This window comes from Tamandua tetradactyla, chromosome 15 (assembly GCF_023851605.1).
Source record: "Tamandua tetradactyla isolate mTamTet1 chromosome 15, mTamTet1.pri, whole genome shotgun sequence".
Lineage (NCBI taxonomy): Eukaryota > Metazoa > Chordata > Mammalia > Pilosa > Myrmecophagidae > Tamandua > Tamandua tetradactyla.
In genome coordinates, this window is record NC_135341.1 from 44,586,511 (window position 1) to 44,609,640 (window position 23,130).

Below are 23,130 nucleotides of genomic sequence, written 5' to 3' on the forward strand. Positions count from 1 at the left end.
CCTTTTTTCATGTGAAACCCTGATCACCTTGATTTCAGCCATGTGGAACCCTGAGCAGAGAATCTAGTTAAGCCAAGCCCAGACTTCTGACCTAAGAAACTATGAGATAATAAATTTGTGTTGTTTTAATCACTAAATCTGTACCAATTTGTTACGCAGGAATAGGAAACTAACACATATACCCTGTCATTAACTGTGAAGTCAGATTTTAAAATAGATTTTTAGGAAGAGAAAGCTGCCCATTTTTTACAATGTGGTGGACTGTTCAGATTACAAGAATAATAATTTCCTTGGAGGTTATGTAGAACTTTCTTGAGAAGGTTTTTTTTGACCTGATGCCTTTCTCAGAGATAGATCTTTGATGATCTTTTTTTAACATTTAGGTTTTCTGTCTCTTCTTAAATACTGTCAGTGTGCCCTCTTGATTAAATAAAATAATGCCTATACAGTGTCTTACCACAGTACCTGACACTCAGTGATCTTTTTTGGTCCGAAAAAATAGGTCTGTCTTTAACTCAGGGAGCATTTCTTTTATTATTTTCTCAATATGGCTTCTCTACTTTTCTTTTCTCTCTCTCTGAAATTCCTGTTATTTTGATAGAAGAGCCTCTAATTCTATCCTCCATTTATCTTGTCTTTTCAAGAAGCAACTAATAGTTGCCATTTATTTGAGTTATTTTTACTCTGTGTTCTGGGATAATTCCTCCAATTTATCTTCAAGATCTCTAATTTTATCATCACCATGGCCATTTTATTTTTCAGTGTTTCTGATGATAGTTTTATGTTCAGAAATACTTTTTCTTTTTCCTTTTTTTACTTTTAAGAGCTCTTTCTCACTCTCAGCTTTTTTACAATGATTTTCAAATCTTATAGAAAAAATACTGAAGCATTTTTAAGATTCTTTCTCCTGTCTCTGCCAAGTCTACATCAACAGGAGTGCCACCTGCTCTGATTTTCCAGCCTCTTTCTCCTTAAATGGCCAGTCGTTTGTGGTTACCTGCTTGTCTTTCACTACATTCCCAGTTCTCCCAGCCCCAGACCCTCTATGGTTCTTTGTAGCAGCAGGTTGTATGTGGCAGGCAGTGGACAGTAAGGGGCCGCTTTTTTTCCTAGCAGACTGGTGGCAGTTGGCCAACACATTGCACCAAGATAGACACAATCCTGGAGGGTCACTACTCAGCTCAGCCTTGGGCCTGCAGCCTGTCCCAAAGTGTGTGACCCAGTAGGGCCAAGACATCAACTGCCTGATTCAAATCCTGGCTCTACCACACTATAGCTGTGTGAGGTCAGGCAAGTCATCTCCCCTCTCTGGGCCTCAGCTTCTTGCAGTAAAGTAGATTTAGTGATGGTGCCTGTCTTTTGGGTTGTTGTGAAAATTAAATGAACTAATAGCCATAAAGCTTTCAGAACAGTGTCAGGTACCAGGTATGCACACAATGGTTATTCCTCATGGGTCCTGGCCTGGTTTTTGACAGAGGGGCAGTGTTCCTCAGAATGGAAGCTCTGAGTGGAAGCTCCAGGAGCTGGGCCTCACCTTGGGGCTATCCAGGAGATGGTAGCAGAGTCAGGGAAGGCAGTGGTCATTGCCCTAAAGCATATTTTCCCAAGACACTTCCTTTCAACAGTTGTCAAGATAACATGTAGATTTGACTGGAATCAAAGCCTTAGAGGCAATACTGTGACAGCCAAGGTCACCTTTCCCAAAGTATGGTGGTCAGGCCTTAACCCAAGATGAAAAAGAGGGTGGCTCAATATGTGGCACCCTTTTGTATGCCCTGCTACATTCAGCCTTGGCCACACCGTGGGTGGAGGGCATGGCCCAAGGAAACATCATTTGTGCTGTGTGTTGAGGATGAAGATTGAGGGTCTTTGGGGTGAGGATCAGATAAGGAGGGGAGCAGGAGGTAGAAGGGCTTGGAAAAGGTGACACCCCAGCTGAGGTTGGAGGATAAAGTGGTGCAGGGGTAGGGTAAGGCATGGAAGTAGAGAAGGGATTAGAGGAGCTTGGGGACAAGCAGCCTGGTGTTGCATTTTTCTGTGTTTTGGGGTGGGGGGACAAATACTAAGAGCTGGAGTTATCCCTTGCATATCATTCAGGGCAAGGCAGGGTTAAGGGGGGTGAGCCAGTAACTCTCAGCACCCTCAAAGCCCACACTGTGCCTGACCCCTTCTTGTCATCTCCATAGCCACTGGCCCCACTCAGGACACCCTCCTCACCCACCTGATGCCAGCAACAGTTGCCTGTCTGTTCTTCCCACTTCTATTCTTGCCCTTACCCTATTCTCCAGGTGGCTACCAGAAAGATCTTTGAAATGCAAAGCAGATCCTGTTACTCCTAGTGGGTTCCTATGGACCTTAGAATAAAATACAGGCCTCTTGCCAAGGTCTGCAAAGTCAGGCTTGATTTTTCTCCTGCCTTCCTCTCCAACCTCTTCTTAGACATCTTGCCCTCCATTCTCTATGTTCCAGACCCCTTCCCCTTCTCAGCAAGCCACACTTATTCCCATCTCTAGGTCTTTGCACTTGTTATTCTCTCTGCCTGGAATGGTCTTCCCTAGACCTTCATGACTATCATGAAGGTATCTCTGACATTCAGGTCTCTATTCATTGTCACCTGGGAGACCTTCCCAGAATACCTCACTTAAAATAGCATTGCCCCTGACTCTATATCTCCTTCCTAACATGCTTCATTTCCTTCTTCGTGCCTACCACATCCTTACATTAGATACATGTTCCCCGTTCTCCCACAAGGCAGAAAGTTCTATGGGGGCAGGCACATGGAACAGTGCCTGGCACGTGTGATGGTCAGTATGTTTCATGAGTGATGAGTGAGTAAGTGAATGATGGAGTGGCGTGGCCTTCTCTCAGAATTGGGGCTTCCTGAGGAGATCACAGCCAAGACACAGTGAGGGTCATTCTAGATGAGAACCACAGAAGCTGGGAGTGTTTTAAGTGGAAGAGTTATGGATGGAAGGACAGCAAAACTCTATCATATTCCATGGTACAAAGATGCCACCATTTGTTTTGCCTTTCCGCTATTGATTGGTCATTAGGTTGTTTTGGGATTTTGCTTTTGCAAATAAAGTTTCAGAGAACATGCTTGAATTCCTTGGCCATGTGTGTTTTTCTCAGACCCTGAACTTTCCTTGCCAAGATTTTGTTAGCAGCTTTTTTGACCCTTCACCACGGTGAAAAGACCACTTTCTTGAACACTATTAATTTCCAGACTGCCATCATGATTTGCATGTGTGTGCCCTTAGTTTGTGTTAGATCTCAGAGAGTCCTGGCCTTCTAGCTGAGCCTATAGTACCAAAGTCTGAAATGCCATACCCAGCCACAGAAAGGACGTTAGCCCCAGTCCTAGTGGGAGTAAACAAAACCTTGGTGTAAAATAACTTAAGGCAATCACTAACTCCAGGGAAACAAAAAAATAATAACAATAAATTTCCTTTATTATTATCAGTACTATTATTAGCATTAGTATACTATTGATCTGAGTCTTGCTCTGAATATTTGCTTTAACAGTGCAACCCCCTGTGGTAGGCAGGGTTTTGGCCCTTTACTCCCTGCTGTTATGCCTATGAATATTTTACATTGCATGCCAGAAGGGACTTTATAGGTATAATTATGGCTATGGCTTTAAAATAGGGAGACTATCCTGGATTATCCAGGTGGGCCCAATCTAATCACTTGTGCCCTTAAAAGCAGAGAAATTTCTGCAATTGGGCTTAGTACAGTAGATACTAGAGAGATTAAAGTGTGAGAAGGACCTGCTGCTGTTGGCTGTGAAGACATGGGAGGTCAGGTGGTCTCTAGAAGCTGAAAATGATTCCCAGCTGACAGCCAGCAAAGAATCAGGACCCTTAGTCTTATGCAACTAAATTCTGCCATCAATCTGAATGAGCCAGGAAGGAAGTAGATTCTCCTCCACTCCCCCCCCCCCCCCAGGCAAAAGCCCAGGTCAGCCAACATCTTAACTTTGACCTTGTGGAACTTAGAGCAGAGAAACCAGCTAAGCTTGCCAGATTTCTGACCTACAGAAATGTGAAATAATAAATAAATTGTTTTAAACTGCTTAGTTTGTGGTAATCCGTTATAGCAGCAATAGAAAACTAATACCCTACCCAAAATTAACACAGCCCCCCAAAATGGTAATATACATACGGGAAGTAGGGAGGTGATTCTGCTTGTGGGTGGGGGGTAGAGTACTATAAGAAAACTAAATTCTCATGTTGCATGACAGGAAGTCAGAAAATTAGATTTAGACCTTAAAAGAAATAGCAGCATAAGCATCTGTAGAAATATGGCCATAAATATTTGAAGAAACAGCTAAAAGTGTTTTAAGTGGTTGCTTTTGAACAGCAGGAACTGGGAATGAGGAAGGATGAAGAGGGGCTGCTGATTTTGTCAGTATAAGCCTTGGAGAAAATGATCAGATTTTTAATGCTTAGTCCCAGTAACACAGTTACTGCAATATAAATAGAAGAGTAAGTAAGTCCTACTATCACCAATGTAAGGTTTGCCCACTCTGCTGAGTACCCTGAGCAGGTGGGGTGGGACTGCCCACTGCCTGCCAGGGAGTGTGTCAGTCCCTCCTTTCTAATTGCCAGGGTGGATGAGAGCAATGGCAAGCTTCTAGAGTCAGAGAGGAAGCTGCAGGAGGAGCGGCAACGCACAGTGGTGTTGGAGCAACATTTGGAAAAGATGTGCTTGGAGCCTGGACGGGCTCCAGCCTCTCAGAGAGCAGCTCCCAGGAGCAAAACAGGTAGGAGCGATGGCAGGGACCCCAGTGGGGGGCGGGGGGGGGGCAGCCTTGCTGCTGATGGGAGATCCAATCAGCAGCACTGTTCAGTCCATCAGTAGGAATATGGGAAGCAGAAGCCTTCATTGGATGGAGCCCTGCCTGCCCCCACGGCTGGGTATTCAATTCCCATGCCCTCTTCTGCAGAACCAGGAGCTTGAGAGCTCCAGGGGGCCATGTGGCCAGCCCAGCCCACCTGTGAGCCCTTAGCCTGAGGTTCCTCTGTTGACTGCCCTTAGCCACAAACTCCATTGCCACTCCCCTCAGCCCCCAGCCCTCAACCCTGTCCTGAGCTGATTTTGTTCAAAGTTAATCATAGGCAAAGTTGGTCTGCTGGGGAAACCGAAGCAGCAGTGGCTGAAACAGGAGTATAAACACGGCTGACATGGCCTCTCCACAGGCTTTGGGGACTCAGGCTCCTCAACACACAGCTTCCATCTCCTGGTCTAAGATGCTTGCTTTAGTTTCCCCCACCTGCAGCAGAAATGAGAGGAGAGAGGGAAACAAACTTATCCTCCTTTCCTTTTAAGGGAATGACCCTAACTCTGCATTCATCATTTCCATTCTCATCCTGTTGGCCAGACCCTAGTCATGTAGTCATACCCAGCAGCTGAGGGAAACTGGGAAATATTATCTTTAACTAAAAGGTCTATTGCTCTATGGCAGTGGTTCTCAAGGTGTAGTCACTAGAACAACAGGGCTACAGTGAGCTGGAGATATGGAATCCTAGAGCCAGAAGCCATTTCTCCACTACTCTCTAGGCTATGGGGTGTAGGTGCTGCTGCCCAGTGCTCCCCGCTTCTCTCCTCAACTGAGATCACTCAGACCCTTGTTCCCAACACTCAGCCCCATCAAAGTCAGAATATTTCAGGACAGGCCAGAGATGGGACTTGCTCTCTCCCACCAGCAGGGCCCAGGGACTTGAGGGGGATTTCCAGGGATTGCTGAGTCACCAGGTTGGGAAAGGTCCCTGGGACTCAGCCCTGTTGACATTCCTGGGTCCTCAGTGATAGGCCCTCCAGGAGTATGGTGTCCTCAAGCCTCAGGCCCACCTCCTGCAGGGTGGCCAGGCTCCTAACAGGGAGGGCTAAGCTATGGCAATTTTCCCAGAACTCTGGCAAGAAACCATTTTAGTCTTGCCTGGACAGTGATGGGTAGTTGCCTGAGAGGCATGTGGCTTTTGCCACCTGCTGTGCTGAGACGTGGAAGGGCTCACCCTGGTAAAATGAGGAGACCAGATTCTGGAATTCACTCCCTTGTGGCAGTTCCATTCCAGTTGGAGAGACAGACAATAAACAAATAAACCAGAAAAAGGCATGATATTTCAGGTGGTGAAAGAATGCTATGGCTTGAAGCAGAGGAAGGGGCGGAGGTGCTGAAAAAACTTTTTCGTGGGGTAGCCAGTAAAGACCTCACTTTGAGGTTGACATCTGAGCAGAGACAGAGGAAGAAGGAGGGGGTATTCCATGCAGATACTGGGGGAAGAGCATACCAGACTGAGGGAAAAGCAAGTGCAAAGGCACTGTGGTTGGAGCTTGGCTCAAGGTTGGGAACAGATAGCAACAAGGCAGGGAGGCTGGAGTAGAATGAGGGGGAGGAGAAGAAGATACAGGTTAGAAAGTCACTGAATGCTGACAAGGCACTCTAATCGCACAGGCCTCCAAGGCCAAATGTGAACTCAGGCCTCACAAAGCTCTGGAGGCAAGAACTGTCATTTTCAGGGTCACAGTGGCTCAGCAGGCAGAGTACTCACCTGCCATGCCGTAGACCTAGGTTTGTTTTGCCAGTGACCGCCCATGTAAAAAAAAAAAAAAGAAAGAACTGTCATTTTCATCTTACAGGTAAGGAAACAAAACAGGCTCAGAGGACTTGATGCTGAGGCCACACAGAAGGACTTTAAAGCCAGGGTGGCTGATTCCTGTAGTTCCCCTGGACCATTCCACCCCTATGAGCCACGTGCAATGGGTTTCTTTCTGTGCAATGGGTTTCTGATTCTCTGATATGAGTTCCACGAATTGTGCTTTGTCTCCTTCTCTGAGTGTTCTGTGGCCTGGCTCCAGTCGTTCTAGATCCCCCTGTTTCTGAGACACAGGCCGGTTAGGAAGGGAGATCCAGGGGTGCGAGAGCTCAGATGAAGTGACAGCCAGCTCAAACAGCAAGCCAGACCTCAGTCCTGGCTAGCTGTTCTTGTTGGAAACAAATTACCAGAAACTTGGAAAGTATAAAGATGGAGTCAGTGAAGTAAGGAACTTCCTTGTATAAAGCAGGCAGTGTCAGGAGCAGGGCAGTGTAGAGCAGACATCATAGAGGGCTTCTGGAGGGAGGAAGCCCTTGCCCTGCACCTTGAAGGGAGTATAATGTTTCAATAAATAGAAAAGCAGGGAAAGAAATGCAGGCGGTGGGAACACCAAGAGCAAATGCATGGCGGGTGGGAAGTGGGCAAGGGGGGCAGGAAATGGAAGGTGTTAGCAATGGTCTATGGCCTCATCACAGAAAGTGGTTGCCACTGCCCCACAGGTCTGCCCACCTCTAACACCAGGTACAACCCGAATGTGAGTGAGAGGAAGGACATGCCCTTCACCCAGCCTTCCGATGTGCCCGTGGAATCCCAGTTGGAGGAGCTGACCACCAGGTGCTCCCTACCTCATCTTCCTGAAAGGGTGGAAGTGTTGGGGTGGAGGTGCTGGGCCCCTCCCCCTTGTACCTTCAAATTCTGGTTGCCCAGAAGGTGCCCTGCTGGCCTTCAAGCCCTGCATTCCAGGGACCCATCTTCGGGGGCAGGGGATCCAGCCAGGCCCCAGGTATCCCTGTGATCCCCAAGAATATGTGTATTAAGCATGGGTTGCTAAGTCCACTCATCTCACTTTGTTAAACCTTTTAAAATCATACGCAGTGATGGGAAAGGAGGTGGGGAGACCTCTACAATTTAATACTAAGCCTTAGGGCAGCTGACATTTGATGAAAGCTACTGGGCGCCAGACCCAGGGCTGTGGGCTAACCCCAGCAAAGAACTCCGAGGGTCCATGGGAGGAGGGGATTGGCTAGTGAGGCCCTGTGGAGTAGCATGCTGGAAGCCACATTTCCAGAGGCCCTTGTACACGTCCATGCCTGTGCACAAACAGTGCCAACTTGGGGTAGTACTGAGCCCTGTCTCCATGTGGTCCAGGCTGACCATCCAGGTGGAGGAGAACGAGATGCTGAAGGCTGCCCTGGACAGTGCCCTGCGGGGAAAGGAGGAGGACTTCCGCATGTACCACGAGGCCCTGGGCCAGGTGAAAGGAGTCTTCCTGCAGGCTCTGCGGCAACAGAAGGCAGACAAGCACTAGGTGGTGGCCATGTCAGTCTGAGGCTTTTTAAGAGGACGAATGAGGTTCTGACTGGGGGCTTGCTCTATCTGCCCCAGGAACCAGCCCAGAGCAGCCAGCTCAACTCCTCCTCCAAAAAGAGGCTCCCCAAGGGTGAACAGAGCCAAGGTCACAGGCCAGGAGGGCAAAAGAAAAGCCCTGGTAGAGCCTCGAAAGGAGACCCTGGGTGGGCTTGGCTATCACAGAGGAGGGCCAGCAGCCCACTTGGCATCAGCAAGCTCTGTGACTCCCAGCCAACGTGAACAGTCAGATGCAGCCCCCAGCATGTGCTCATCAACCTTGCTCTAGGGCCCAGCTGGGGATTCTGCATGCCCACACAGCTCTAAACACGCTGGAGAGCTCTCAATGTTGTAGGCTGTGTGCATTCCCCAGGTCACCCAGCCCCACCCTCCCCCCTCTTTGGGGCATCCCCCACCCCTCAACCCTCTATGGCTCCATCTGTGGCCACCCCACCCGCCACAGACATGAGATACCACCTCTCCAAACTCTTAACCACCTTTTTAGCCCAATATTCAGGTCTCTCCCTCAGATGGAGGTCCTTGAACTTGTAATAACTATTATTTTCATAATCACTGCAGCTCCCAGTGAGTGAGCATCTACTGTGGAAACCTAACCCAATATTCCAGGGGATTCTCACCCTGTTTGACAGATGAAGAAACCCAGACTCACTGAAAGAAGAAATACTAATATTTAACCCTGGCCAACCTGCCTTCAAATCAAGGGTTCTCCAGAAGAGCAGACTGCCCACTCCACAGCTGTTCAGCTCTACTCCCAGCCAGTGACTCCAAGAGGCACTTATCTGTGCCCCCAAAATGCTGTAGCTGGTGTGTGCCAGTGGCAGAGAGCCAGATCTATGGGCAGGAAGATTTTTAGGCAGTGGGTCCAGGCTAAGGTGCAGTACACCGCAGCACAGGGATAAGCTGGAACGGCTGTGCAAGGGCCCTCACAAGTCCCCAGCTCCATCTGTGGTGTTGCAGTGTTACTCCATCTCAACTACAGTTGTGACCACAGGAACAGTCACCCAGAGCCACACACCTCAACCACAGACATTCTGGCCACACAGAGGCCCACGCAGAGATGCAGAAGCACACGTGTAGTAGATTCAGTTCACCGGTGCACAAGCTTATATAGGCCAACATCCAGGCTCACAGACTCTCCCACCCAGAGGAGTGTTCATACATGTGGACATGCCCACAGGCACAGGGGAGCATGCATGTTCTTGAAGCAGATTCATCCCCCCAAGTGAAGGCAGTCACTTGTGCTGTGCCACACACATATGTAGATGCACATAGGGACTTGTACACATGCACACACGTGGAGCTCAAGGCAAGCGTCTTCATCTCATCTGCTAGCACCTGCCCTCTGCTTCCCCAGCCTGCCTCCAGCCCTCATCAGAATCCCTCTGCAGGGTTCAGTGAGTTAAAAGGGGGCAAGTGCTTAGAGCAGTGCCTGGCACAGAGTGAGTGCAAAATAATTGTTGACTGTTAGCATTACCGCTGTTATTTCAACAAATACTTGAGCAGCAACTCTGCCAAGGCACAGGGCTGCAGAGGTGAATAGACACAGCCCCTGATCTCCAGGAACTCCAAATAGGGCAAGGCCGGGAGGTGAATCTGACTTGCTTCCTGCTCTCCTGAAGCCTGGTCCAGTCTGAACAGCCCAGGAAACAGGACCACGATGGTGCGGGTGGTGGTGGGTGCAGCAACTGGCCCTGGTGCCACAGAGCCTCCCACCTTCCTCACTGGCTCCTGGAATGGTTGTCCAGATCTGAGAGGGGTAAGGGGCAGTGGAGCCATCTGTTATTCACCCTAAGGTAGAGGCAGGGGCAAGGGCAAGGCCCAGGAAAGCCTGGGAGAAGGAAGTGAAGGGAAGGAGATGTGACAAAGGGGCCCAGGGCTGAGGCTCTGAAGGATATCACCTGGATGGGCCAGGTAGGGGGTCGTGCCCATGGCCCCTTCTGGACAATACCATCTGCCCTGGGGCCCTAAGGATGACCTCCCCACCACTCAGATAAGTTGGGTAGCAGATGAGCTGGGCTTGCCTTTTACAGATGAGAACACTTGAGATTCCTGCCCTGAAGGCAAGGTTAGTTGAAGGAGGCACCCTGGGGTGTGGAAAGGTAAGGACAAGGAAAGAGTGTGAGTGGCCCAGAGGCCTCAGGTGAGGACTCTGCCTGGCCACACCCCAAGCAGGCCTGGATACTCAGGTTCCGGCACTGACAGGTGAGACCTAGTTGAGCCGTGGGCGTAGCTTGGCTGCTGTCCCTCCCCATGCGGCATCACAGCTGAGCTGGGCAAGGTCATGAACTGGCTCAGGCTAATTCGGGCCCTGAACACATCCCATCACTGCTGGGCCCCTTCCCTGCTCCCAGGAGCCCAGGTCAGGGTGTCTTGCAGCAGGGGTGCTGCTCTGGGTCCCCCCACATCCAGCAGCCAGAACCAGACTCTCCTCCCCTTCTCCTCCAGTGAGCCCACAGCCAGCCCTTAGTACAAGGAAATCTCTGCCTGCCCACCCCCCCTTCCCACAGGTGCTGCATCCACACACCATCTCTTCTATGATCTCTGAGCCCCACATATACAAAACACAACACACCAGCAGTACACATATACACACAAACACATACTACACATCACACATTCCAACACTGCACAGCACATAAATACACCACATATGCAGCACACACATATATACAGGCCACAAATGATATATGACACAAAATACACAGCCTCCATGCAGAAACACACAAAATACAATTGTACACACAAACACATACATAGAGTACTTGTCCTGAATTTTTTGAGCGAACAAGCAAAAAAAAACATTGTAAGATGAAGGGGATTTGGTTTTTAAGGCTTGAGAGAATTGGCCCCCCTCTCCGATACATCCTTCCCAGTGGGCCTTGCAGCATGTGGGACACTGACCCCAAACCCTTGTGCTGGTCTTATCCCAGTCACAGCTTCCTATCCCTTGTTTTGTAGACAGGCCATACCAACCTTCTCCTCTCCCACCACCCTCCATAAAGGAGGGAGCTGGCCTCTGGCTGTCCAGCTCCAGGTACAAAGGGCCTCTTCAGCCCTCCACCTTTCCCTCCAACCCCACATGCCAAGCTCCCTGCGGATACCACTGCTTGAGGTCACCCAAATATATATTCCCTCACTGCTGTGAGGGGGTTCTCTGGGCCTCTGGGGTGAGGGGATTTGTTGGCACCCTAAATCCCCTGTGAGCAGTTCAGCAAAACCAGGTGCTTGTCATGGAGTTACTCATTACATCCCCCAAGAACCCATGGAGTTGCCCATTTTACAGATGAGGTTCTGAGATACAGAGAAGTGGGGGCAGTTTGCCCAAATCTTGCCAGAAGGGCAGAGCTGAATCTCAAGGCTGTTGACTGAATCCATGCTTTAAGCTCTGGGCCCAATAACCCCATCTGCTACCTGGAGCTGCTTTCTTTGAACCTGAGTAAGGCACCCACTGGATGGCAAGCCTGCCCAGGCTGGTCTCAGCCAGCGCCGGGTGTTGGTGAGCTGGAGACTCAACCTGCAGAGCATTCAGGTTCAGAAGTTTGTGGAGTTGACCCATAACTGCTTGGCCTTGTTTGTCATGTTCCCTCTTCTAACTGGGGATATACCTCCTTTATGGGTTGTCATGACATTAAATGAATTGATTCATACACAACCTTAGAACCATGCCTGGCTACTACTACTTACCCCTACTCTGACAACCATTGACTGTGCTGTTGGGACTTTGCTCAGGTGTCACCGCCTCCAGGAAGCCGTCCTGAAGCCTTGCAACCTAGCTCCAGCACCTCTCCCTGACACTGGCCTCCTCCAGTGTCTATGATCTCCAACTGCAGCCCTCACTTGTCCACCACACTTTGCAGTGATCACTGTTTACTGCTTCTCAGGGTCGGGGACTAGTAACCAACCCTGCATGTGTTCTCAGCTGACACCACCCCCAGAGATGGTGCCTCTAGACTCCAGGCCTGTCTCTGAGAAATGGGTGTGCGGGGCCCTCTCCACAATACTCATGCATCCCACAAGTACATGCCAAGTTCTGCTGTAAGCACTGGGGACCCAGCAGTGAACAACAAGCAATCCCTAGTCCACGGTACTTAGAATAATGCATCATACTTAAAATAATAAGATGGAGTCTGGGGTGAATCAGAGATCTCTCTTTGAGGTGCTGCTTGTCTTGTGTGTGCCTGTGTGGATGTGTCTCCATGACAGTCTGGGTGGAATGTGAACTGGGGTCTCTGCTTCTTCCTCTGGACCAGCATATACCTGCATGCCTGGGAGGAAGCTCATTGCCTACATGCATTGAGGAGGGCATGAGGAATCTTTCTCCCCTTCCCAGATCCTTACCTAGAAAGGTATGGGTTGGGGGGAGCAGCTTCTTCACCCCCCATCCTCACCTGAGCCTCAGGTGACCACCAGGGCTCCAGGACCTGTGCTTTGACTGATCGTGGTCACATAACTCCTTCTACCCTTCAGACCCCTGTCCCCTACCCCAGGTATGTCACAAAACCATACATACAGCATGCCCAGATTCTGGGAACCTCACCCCGAAGGGGAACATATAGAGGCTCCCGACTTCTTCAGGATATCCCTTCCTATTAGGTGGCCAAGAATGAGGTTTTAGCTGTCCCTTCCCAGAGTAAGCGTCCCCTTCCAGAGGAGTTCCAGTTGGTGGGAGACACTCCTGTCTGCCTCCACCCTGCCACTGAGAGAATGCCAGTCACTCCAAGTACCCACTCAAGCCTTGCCAAATGATACTAGTATCTCTCCCCTCTCTCCCCAACAACTCCCTTTGGGGTAGGGTTGGGGTATGGGTGTCCCTCTCAGCCATGTCTCATCCAAGTTCCAATTCCTCTAGACAAGCCAGTGTTCCCCAAGCCACAGATGCCTGGGCAGCCAGGACACCTGGCATGATGAGCAGGATCAGGGCAGGCAGTAGATGGGCCTGCTAGAGAGAGCCCTTAGAGACTTACATGTAACTGTGGGGGCTGGAGCCCATGAAGCCAAGACAAAAAGATGTGTGCATGTGGGTGAGTGTGTGTGCCTCTGTGGCAGGGACAGGACTCATGAGCCCTGTAGAGATCAGTGGGGCCACCAGGAAGGCTTCCTGGAAGAGGGGAGTCCTTACTAGCAGTGGCAGGGAGGTAAAGGCTATCTGGGGTCCAGGGGAGGCAGGTTGAAGTAAGGCTCAGGTGTCCCTGCCTGAACCTACACTGCTGGCTGCCCCCCTTCCTCCCACCCCACCCCACCCCCAGTCCCGGTCCTCCTTGCGGCTTCCTGCGGCCAGTAGCTCTGCAGCGCTCGGCTCTGCTCCGCTCCACTCAGCTCTCCTCCTGGAAGGCCACCTCCTCCCTGCCCTCCTCCTCCACCCCCCTCCTCCTGCTGTCACCACTCACCGCTCGTGGCCTTGAGGGGGTGGGGACCCCAGGGCTGGACACACCCCACTGTGGCCCCAGAGCCCAGCTGGTCGGACAGACGCACGGTCGGACGCAGGACCTCGGAGCCCTGAGGTGGGCAGTGTGCCAGGGTCCCTCACAGCCTCTCCAAGGTCAGTGCCAGCCGGGGATGCAGCGGCTCCGGGGCCCCTGAGACCTGTGGGGCCCACCCCAGGCCCCTCATTCCAGATCACAGGCTCCAAAAGTGGGCTTTATGCCAGGTACACCTGAGCCAGGGAGGAATAGGAGCAGGGCATCCCTGTGTCCACAGGATGGTCTCCTCTCAGGGGTCTCGGGAAGAGGGCCCAGGCTGGGGCCAGCTCTGGCCCTGCCCACAGAGGCCTCGCTGGGGACACCCCGCACCGGCCATGGAGAGCTAAAATTGGAAAGTGGAGAGTAGGAGGCAGCTGACAAAGCTATTTCGCGGACTCTTCACTATGCTCCGGTTTCAAACTCCTGCTCCATTAACCCGATCTCCGGAGCCACCCTACCCCCACCTGGCTGATAAGGAGCCGCCTCAGCCCTCAGGCTGGCATTGCAGAAGTCAGACCTAGCAGCCCCCTGGTATGGGTTGTGGCAGTGGACAGTCTTGTATTACCCAAAATTTCAGAGGGGCTCACTGAGAACACCCGGTCTCAAGAGGGAAGCAAAGAGAAGCCGGTTCCAGCTTGCTTTGTGACCTTGACAGGTCTCTGTCCCTCTTTGGTTCATGACCCTTCATCTGTATGATGGGGAGAATGCTGACTATGGGGAGCTGGGGAGAGCTGGGTGCAAGGCTTGTGAGGGAGATCTGGGAGAAACTTTGGGGTGGGAAACAGCCACATCAGCTGTCTCTGGGCCAAGCCAGAGAGGAGCACTAAATATGCTCCCCTCTTTAATTTGCGCCCTGAATCCTGATAGTTTGTACCCGTGGGGCCCTAGGGAAAGCTCCAGGCCAGGCTGGAGTCAGGTGGGAAGGGCATGGGTGCTAGCCGAGGCCCAGGGATAATCTGACCTGGCGGAATTCCTGGGGATGAGCTAGGTCCTGGCAGGAGGGAGCAGCTAGGCACAATACCAGTCAGCACCTTGGACAGTGGCCAGCACCCTCCCTGGTGCCCCCCTGGTCCTGCCTGGCCCCACACACACTACATGAGAGCACCTCCTCAAATAGCACAGCCTATGGTCCATGTCCAAGTCCTAAAATGCACAGAGAACTGAGAGAGTGGGCCGGTGTGGCCATGGACACACACAGGGATAAGGGACATGGAAGGGCTAGGATTCCAGGGCTTCCCAGAATCTTGGGTATAAGAGTCAGTGAGAGGCTAGAGGCTGAATGAGGGGGATGGAGGCTTGGTGCTGGGGGCAGGACATGGGGAGGTCATGGGATTTCAGGGGAGGAAAGGCAGCTCCGGGAGGGGAATGGGGGTCAGAGTAAGGGCTTGTGAGGAGCTAGGGAGGGTCACAGAGAGGATGGAGACCCTAGGGGCCAGGAATGTGATTGAGGTGATGCAGATGGGGTTTCTCCACATGAAGGCCATCAGAGGCCTTGGCAGGAATGGTTTGGGTAGACGGTGGGGACCAACCCAAAAGATATGAAGGAGTAAATGAAGGTGAGGAAGTCAGGCAAAGAGTGAAGACAGCTTTCAATAGGCTTCAAGGAGAGGGCCAGGAGATAGGATGGCACCTAGGATAGGGCACTAGGGGTTGAGGGCCTGGGAGGACTGGGGGATGCAGGAGTGGGAGAATGATGGCATGAGGTCCCCAAGGGATGGGAGGGGCGGTCTTCCCTCAGAATGGGATCCCATTAAATAAGTTGGAGACCATAAGGAGGGGTTAGGCAGAGGCCCTCACCCAACCTATCTCCCCCAGCCCCTTCCAGACTATGGGAATCAAGACAGCATTGCCTGTGGCTGAGCTGGGCCTGTACTCCCTGGTGCTGAGTGGGGCCCTGGCCTACGCTGGCCGGGGCCTCCTGGAGGCGTCACAAGGTAACAGTTGGGTCCAGGTGCAGGAGGGTGGGACCGTTCTTCTCTTGGGGCCTCAGGGTTCCAACCAGCAAGGCCAGAAACATGCAGGATGCAGACCCAGAGTGCTTTCTAGGCCTCAGAAGCAAGGTTCAATCCCAGGGACACAAAGATGCAGACACTGACAGAGACATGCATGCAGAGCCACACAGAGCCAGACAGACACTCGGGTACACTCGGGCACACAGCAATATCCAGGGGAAGCAGGTGCAGAGAGACAGGGACAAACCCCAACTTGACCCGTTCACTCCAGGGTGGGAACCAGCCTTGGAGGGGGGCGTGTGTGCGGACGGACCCTTCTCTCTGAGGCCACCCTCTGTTCTCAGATGGGGCCCACAGGAAGGCCTTCCGGGAGTCCGTGCGGCCGGGCTGGGAGTACATTGGCCGGAAGATGGTAGGTCCCCCAAATCCCGAGGCCTGCCACAGGCTCCCCAACCCCTGGACATCCCTCCCATCCCTCGTACAGGTGTCCTCATGTAACAGAGGGTGAAACTGAGGCCCACAGTGGGGAGATGTCTAGCTTGAGCTTCAGCATATTCAGTTTCTCTGTTGACCTCTCCTGTGTCCTCCTGGGGAAACCTCAAGCCTGGACTCTTCTTCCCTATCCCAGTACTTCAGCCCTGCTCATTTAGGAAATGGGTCCTGTAAGTCAAGATATGCTTGACAGGAGCCTCCAGGAACACCTTTCCTAGGAACAAAGCAGTAATGGTGGAATGTTGGGCAATGTGCTGACCAGATGGGGAGTTTGAGGGGCAGGGCAGCTTGCATGGTGTCCCTCTTTACCTACCTGCCTGGGTACTACCTGCAGAGGGGAGCAGAGGGACCTCCAACCACCATTCTCTCCTAATTCATTAAGAAGAACATGGGAGCTGGGAAGGTGCTGGGCCCTGACCAACCCAGGTGCCAGCCCAAGCTACACCATTCTCCACCTTAACCTGCCTGGCTTGCCCCAGGACGTGGCTGATTTCGAGTGGGTGATGTGGTTCACCTCCTTCCGCAACGTCATCGTCTTCGCCCTCTCCGGTCACGTGCTTTTTGCTAAACTCTGCACCATGGTTGCTCCCCAGGTGAGCCAAGCTCCTCCTTAGCCACAAGGTTGGGAAAATAGATCCTGGGGTCCTATACCCCATCTCTACAGATACATAAACTGAAGGCTTATCCCTGTCCACAGCTCCGCTCCTGGATGTATGCTGTGTATGGGGCCCTGGCCGTGGCGGGCGCGATGGGCCCTGGGTACCTGCTGCTGCTGTTTGGCCACTGCGTGAGCCTCTATATCACCTCACTCTTAGGCCAGCCCTGGCTCTGTCTCAGCCTTGGCCTGGTCAGCCTTGCCTCCTTCAAGTTTGACCCCCTAATATCCTGGCAGGTGTGCACTGGGGCAGGGCAAGGGTGGAGGGTATGGGGATAGGACCCCAAACTTCTCACCCCATCCAGAACCTTTGCTTCCCAAGTGTCTCCAAGCATTTCTTTCACTTTCACACTTGCCTCCGAGCCTTTGACCACAGAGTACCCCCTGACCACAAGTGGCCACCTCCACCCCAGCAGAGAGGTGTCCCTCTCATTCCCTGCTCTATCTCACCACTTTAAATGAAATTGGCCCTCAAGGGCCAATGTTGATTGGCTTTGGAAGAGAGGAAGGGACAGGCCCCTGTGTTGGTGGGCTGCCAGAGGTGGGGCGCCCTGGTGAGCTGGCGGCCTATTCTCTTCCATCCAGAGCGGGTTTGTAACAGGCACTTTTGATCTTCAAGAGGTGCTGTTTCATGGGGGCAGCGGCTTCACGGTGCTGCGTTGCACCAGCTTCGCGCTGGAGAGCTGTGCCCACCCTGACCGCCGCTATTCCCTAGCTGATCTGCTTAAGTACAACTTCTACCTGCCTTTCTTCTTCTTTGGGCCCATCATGACCTTTGACCGCTTCCACACTCAGGTAAAGGGATGCCCAGTAGGGTCCCAAGGCAGGGCTGGGTCTCTGCCCTCAGATAAGGGGCTCCTACAGTAAGGTCGGGTCTCCTACCTCAGACAGGACTCCCTGGGCAGGCTGTGCCCCCTCCCTCAGACACAACTCCAGGATGAAGCCATGCCTTCCCCTCCATCCTCATCAGATCCTAGGAAGGAGCTCTCAGACAGGGGACATAACTCCTCCCTCAGACAGGACTTCCAGGGTATGGATGTTTCACTCCTGCTCAAGTGGAGCTCCCAAGACTAGACTTGGTCTCCCTTGGCAGGCTGAGAACCCTCCAAAGACTCCCAGGTGTCTGTTCCCACCCTCAGACAAGCTCCTAGGATGAAGCCATGTCTCCCCTCACCCTCAGATCCTCAGTAGGTGGGGACTCTCGCTCAGACAGGCTCCTCTAGCAGGGCTTGCCTCCTCTCTCAGACTATTGGCATCCCCCCAGGTAAGCCAGGTGGAGCCTGTGAGGCCCAAGGGTGAGCTGTGGCACATCCGGGCCCAAGCGGGACTCAGCGTGGCGGCCATCATGGCCGTGGACATCTTCTTTCACTTCTTTTATATCCTCACCATCCCCAGTGACCTAAAGTTCACCAACCGCCTCCCAGACAGTGCCCTCGGTGAGTGCTCAGGGCAGGGAGGGAGATGGGACCCTGCTCCAGGCAGGGAGATGGGACCCTGCTCCAGGCAGATGGTCCCTGTGTGCCCCCAGAGAATCACAGCCAGGGAAGCTGAGGCCCAGAGAAGGCACAGCGCCTCTCCAAGGGTGGAGAAGTTTTGTCCCATGAGGCTGGAGCAGTAACAAGATTGGTTTCCACACCTGGGGGAAGGGGTGGAGAGATTATCTCTGTGGGGCATGCTTTGTAGAAGTGGGCCTGGCCCAAAGACCTCCCCCAGGAAAAGAGAAGGGGTCTCCATGGGGAAAGGCCAGGCTCAGTGCCTCCCCAGAGATGTGGGGGCCTGGGGAGGACAGGGCCAGCGTGCTGCCCCCAGTGGTGATGGCGTCCTGTCCCCAGCGGGCCTAGCCTACTCTAACCTGCTGTATGACTGGGTGAAGGCCGCCGTGCTATTCGGCGTCGTCAATACCGTGGCACGCCTGGACCACCTGGATCCGCCCCAGCCCCCCAAGTGCATCACAGCACTCTATGTCTTCGCAGAAACGTGAGTGCCTGACCCCGGGAGCATGCCAGTGGGATCCCTGCCTTCCCTTGGCTCCCTCCGTGCGCAGGCCTGGGAGCCATGGGCCTGGCTAATTCATGTCATGTCTGTCATCTGCACTCCCTCAACAGGCACTTCGATCGTGGCATCAATGACTGGCTCTGCAAGTAAGTTTGGGGACGTGGGGCAGGTCATACAGCTCTCCTGCTAGGTGTCTGAGCAGGGCAGTGCCAAGATAGACCCACATTTCTAAAGATCACCCTTGGGCCAGAGGAAGCAAGGAAGGTAGTGCAGAGGTCATTGCTGAAGTCTAGGTGAAAGACATGGAGGTTTGGACTTGGGTCGGAGTACTAGAGGCAGAAAGAAGTGATCAGAGTTTAGAGACACATTGCAGGCAGCAAGGACAGGGGGTGGCCATGGATTGGGGGTATTGGGAAGGAGAGGGGAGATGACTCAGGTTTTTATCTGCAGTCTGGGAGATGCAGTTTCCAGAGACAGGTTCAGTTTTAGAAATGTCTAATTTGAGATCTGGAAGATATCCATCTGAAAATGTAGGAAGGTGGTAGGGTCTGAGCATCTGGGAATCAGAGAAGCCTGGAGGACTGCTGGAACTCAGCATCATGGTGTTGGGGGGGGGGGGGCGGGGGCGGGTCTTCAGGCTATGGGAGTGGGTGAGTCCTAAGGGGAGAGAGTAGAATGAGAAAAGGAAAGAAGGGAAGGCTAAGATTGAGTCTGGATGGACTCTGGTTGGGGGAAGAAGACAGAACCAGCAGAAGGGACTGAAAGGAGTGATCAGAGGAGCAGGAGGAGAATCAAGAGCATGAGACACCCTGGAAACCAAGAGAAGACCATCTACCAGGAACAATGGGGCACCTGGGTCAGATGCTGTCAAGGGCCAAGGAAGCTGGAGACTAGGTATTAGTGTTGGTGACATGGAGGTTTTCAGCCTTTTGCTGGAGAGGTATGGCCAGGTGGAGTGTGTGGACAGCTCCAAGAGAAAGACGATATTGAAGGGCAAGAGTCAGGGGAACGGCTGAAGGGAGAAGTGGGAGGTTTTAAGTATGGGAAATAATGGGGGATGCTGAGAAGAAGTATTCAATACAGAGGACTATGGTCTCTGAGGAGGGAGGAGGTGATGGCACCCAGTGCCATGTAGAAGCCTGGTTTCAGGGAGGAGGAGGGAAGGAAGGCTTGTGTGGATAAAGAGGGTGCATGTTGTAGAAAGAAGGCTTCAGCTTTCTACATGAAGTAGGAGGGAAAGTCATCAGCTGAGAAATGCAGGATTGGGAGCTTGGAGGGACAGAACATATGTGCCCCCTTTTCTGGTCTGGATGCTTCACCACACCATTTGCAGGGAAGATAGGGGTGGAGCAGCCTTTACAGAGCATGGGAGAAAGAGCTGACTAGAGAAACCATGGCATTGAGAGCACAGGTGGGGTTGGGGAAAGTCAATTTATGGATCCCATTATAGGACAGTGTGAAATTTTCCCAAAAGTGGTTAGCTGCCTGGGTGCAGGTGAGGAGATAGTAGGTGGATGTGATCTCCTAGGCTGGTGAGAAGAAGTGAGGGATAAGTGTTATAATGATAAATCATGGGTATAAGCCTGTTACGGAGGGTGGTGAATATGGGAGGGGTCACAGATGGGGGAGTGGATTAATGAAGTTGAAGAACTGGAGCTGGAGCCAGAAGGTCAGAAAGGGGTGATGAAGAGTGGCAATTAGGAAGGAGTGAAGTTTTAAGTGGTGACAAAATCAGGGGTGTTGCCATGGGAGTGTGTGGCTGAGGTGGGCTGGAGAAGAAACCATTGGAAATAAGATCAAGGAATACAGAAGCCAGTAACTCAATGGTTCTTCAACTCAATTTATTTAACACATATTTATTGAGCACTTACTATGTGCCAGGCACTGTTCTAGACACTGGGGATACAGCAGTGAACATGACAAAGACCCTGAACTCATGGAACTTACAATCTAGTGGGGAGGAACAGACCATAAACAGATAAACAAGCACATAAGGTAATTTTAGAGAATGGTAAGTGCTATGAAGAAAATAAAACTGTGATGAGACAGAAGGCAGCTGCAGGGTAGAAGCTTCTTTAGGTGGGGTCTGAGCGGGCTTCTCTGAAGATTTGGGGGTTACCAGACTTGAGTGACAAGGAGATCTGAGGAAGAGAGTTCAAGGTAGAAGGAAGAACAAGTGCAAAGCCATTGAGGAAGGAATCAGCTGTGTGTCGAGGGAAAGACCAGTAAGGCCAGTAAGGCCAGGGCATACTGAGTGAGAGGGAGAATGGCAGGTATGAGGTCAGGAAAGGAGGCAGGAGCCAAACTACCTGGGATCTTCTGGCCATAGAAAGAAGGTTGAGTTTAATCTAATTGCAATGGGAAGCTATCGTAGGATTTAAACATGGAAGTCGTGTGATCTGAGATCCACTACTAAAAGATGCCTCTGGCTGGAGAATGGACTGTGGGGAAAGGGTAAAGGCAGAAGCAAGGAGATCACTTAAGGGGCTCTTGCAATAGTCCATGGAGAGGTGATGGTTGCTTGGACTAGGGTAGAGATAGTGGAAGTGCTAAGCAGGGTCAGGACTGAGTAGACCCAACAGATGTGGGGGAACTGGATGTGGGTCCTGAGGGAAATTGAGAATCCAAGATGGTACAAAGGCTTCTGACATGAGCTACTGGATGGGTGGCAGGTCCCATTAACTGAGATGGGGGAGAAGCATTTGAGGGAACCAGTCATACAGCAATCCAAGTGCAGATGTCCTAGTTAGATATACAAGTCAGGAAAGGGACTGGGCGGAAGAAGATTTGGAGGTTACCAGCTTAGAGATATTATTTGAAGCCTTAGGTCTGGATGAGGTCAAAAAGGAGAGTGAATGAGCTTACCTGAAGATCTGAGCCCTCTATTTTTTGAAGCTGGGCACAGGAGGAGGGGCAATCACCTGAGGCCAGGAATTTTGACTGTGCTCAGGTGACAGGATTAATGAGGGCTGCCCCTGTTGTGTATCCTCTGCCCATCTCATAGTCACCCTTTCTCACACTCCCAATGCCCCCTCTTCCCATCTTCCCTCAGGTACGTCTATGACCACATTGGTGGAGAGCATTCTGCAGTCATTCCAGAGCTGGGGGCCACGGTGGCCACATTTGCCATCACCACTCTGTGGTTGGGGCCTTGTGACATTGTCTACCTGTGGTCATTCCTTAACTGCTTTGGCCTCAACTTTGAGCTCTGGGTGCAAAAGATGGCAAAGTGGGGGCCCCTAGCACGCATTGAGGTGAGCAGGGACAGGCTGGGGCTGGGTTGGCTGAGTCACCAGAGGGGACAACACTGCTGATCACCGGAGTCACCCAGCCACATCTGGCCTCTACTCCAGAACTTTTTCACCACCACCCTGGTTGTCCAGGCAATGGCTCACCCAGTGGGCATGTTGCCCTCCCTACCCTCTGCCCATGTTCTCCATCTCTGGGCCACTTTCCTCAGCATGAACTAGAGCCTGAACAAGGACAACTGAGGGGCATGGGAACAGAGGCCTGGCTGTGTTCGTCAGGTCCTGCTCTCTCTCTGGACCTCAGTATCCTCATATTTAGCAAAAAGAGAGCTAGCCTGGGATTCCCAGAGCCTCAGGCATATCCCAGGACTCAAATGGCCATGTGGGCAAGGCCACTGACCATCCGTGTCCTCTTTCTTCTGGGCCTCTTGCCTCATTGCTGATGCTTCCGTGGACCGGGCAGGCCTCTCTGTCGGAGCAGATGTCCCGCAGGGTCCGGGCGCTCTTTGGGGCCATGAACTTCTGGGCCATCATCATGTACAACCTTGTGAGTCTGAACAGCCTTGCGTTCACAGAGCTGGTCACCTGGCGCCTGCTGCTCACAGGTGAGGGACAGGAGTGGATGCAGAATGTGGGCTGCATCACCCTCGAGGACTATGAGCTTATGAAATGTCCCCCACCCCCACCTCATTCCACCCCACCCTTCCCCTATGGACTCAGCAGAGAGGGTCAGTCAAGGGGGAAGGGAGGGCGGAAGAGGACAGTCACTGAGGAGGGGTGCTGCCCCTGGGCACTGATGCCTCTCCCCCCACAGGGTTCCCCCGGACCACACTGGCCGTCCTATTTGTCACCTACTGTGGTGTCCAGCTGGTGAAGGAGCGTGAGCGAACCCTGGCCCTGGAGGAGGAGAAGCAGGACAAAGAGAAACCAGAGTAGGTGGGAGCAGGAAGAGGGAAGAGCTCACTGGGTTGTTCCTGGGCCCCAGGCCCAGGCTGGGCCAGCTGGGGCCTGACCAATGGAATAAAAGACTTTCCTACCACAGTTTGGCTGTTCCCTGGCCCCTCCTCAGCAGTGTCCTGGCTCCTCATGCATGCTGGATAAGGAGCTGGAGGTTCTAGGTCTCAGGGAGGGGGTCAAGCTCTT

The 23,130-nt window shown here is 52.3% G+C and overlaps 2 protein-coding genes and 1 long non-coding RNA gene across 7 annotated transcripts in view; 2 read left to right on the forward strand and 1 right to left on the reverse strand.

Moving 5' to 3' along the window:
* Positions 1 to 11,838, forward strand: part of CCDC13 (coiled-coil domain containing 13) — a 70,319-nt gene extending 58,481 nt beyond the window's left edge. For 2 of the 4 annotated variants that reach the window (XM_077129648.1, XM_077129650.1), the window contains exons 14-17: positions 4,611 to 4,765; positions 7,319 to 7,433; positions 7,968 to 8,073; positions 8,745 to 11,838. In XM_077129648.1, the coding sequence (XP_076985763.1) occupies positions 4,611 to 4,765; positions 7,319 to 7,433; positions 7,968 to 8,073; positions 8,745 to 8,819 (451 nt within the window). In that variant the 3' untranslated portion in view covers positions 8,820 to 11,838. Of the gene's footprint in view, positions 1 to 4,610; positions 4,766 to 7,318; positions 7,434 to 7,967 lie in introns of those variants that run through there. The other 2 variants (XM_077129649.1, XM_077129651.1) reach the window with 2 other exon arrangements.
* Positions 1,986 to 13,669, reverse strand: LOC143657365 (uncharacterized). Its single transcript, XR_013162826.1, has 3 exons — positions 13,574 to 13,669; positions 6,555 to 6,570; positions 1,986 to 5,275 (listed from the first exon to the last, which is right to left on the reverse strand). It is a non-coding gene; the product is annotated as an uncharacterized LOC143657365 (long non-coding RNA).
* Positions 13,494 to 23,028, forward strand: HHATL (hedgehog acyltransferase like). 2 transcript variants are annotated; one of them, XM_077129653.1, is made up of 12 exons: positions 13,494 to 13,725; positions 15,461 to 15,579; positions 15,942 to 16,009; positions 16,569 to 16,682; positions 16,787 to 16,981; positions 17,330 to 17,539; positions 18,009 to 18,180; positions 18,577 to 18,721; positions 18,850 to 18,885; positions 21,792 to 21,993; positions 22,451 to 22,592; positions 22,802 to 23,028. In XM_077129653.1, exons 2-12 carry the CDS (start codon positions 15,474 to 15,476, stop codon positions 22,921 to 22,923), a joined length of 1,512 nt encoding a protein of 503 aa, XP_076985768.1. In that variant the 5' UTR covers positions 13,494 to 13,725; positions 15,461 to 15,473; the 3' UTR covers positions 22,924 to 23,028. The 2 variants fall into 2 exon arrangements, with proteins under 2 accessions (XP_076985768.1, XP_076985769.1); XM_077129654.1 differs by having other exon boundaries at positions 13,494 to 13,687.
* Positions 23,029 to 23,130: the final 102 nt, after the last annotated feature.

What these genes read in the sequence shown, in the direction of transcription:
- HHATL (XM_077129653.1), top strand. Translation starts at nt 15,474, where the DNA reads ATGGGAATCAAGACAGCATTGCCTGTGGCTGAGCTGGGCCTGTACTCC. An exon ending in ACCCCCTAATATCCTGGCAG is followed by an intron (nt 16,982 to 17,329) that starts GTGTGCACTGGG and finishes TCTTCCATCCAG; the next exon opens with AGCGGGTTTGTAACAGGCAC. An exon ending in CTCTATGTCTTCGCAGAAAC is followed by an intron (nt 18,722 to 18,849) that starts GTGAGTGCCTGA and finishes CTCCCTCAACAG; the next exon opens with GCACTTCGATCGTGGCATCA.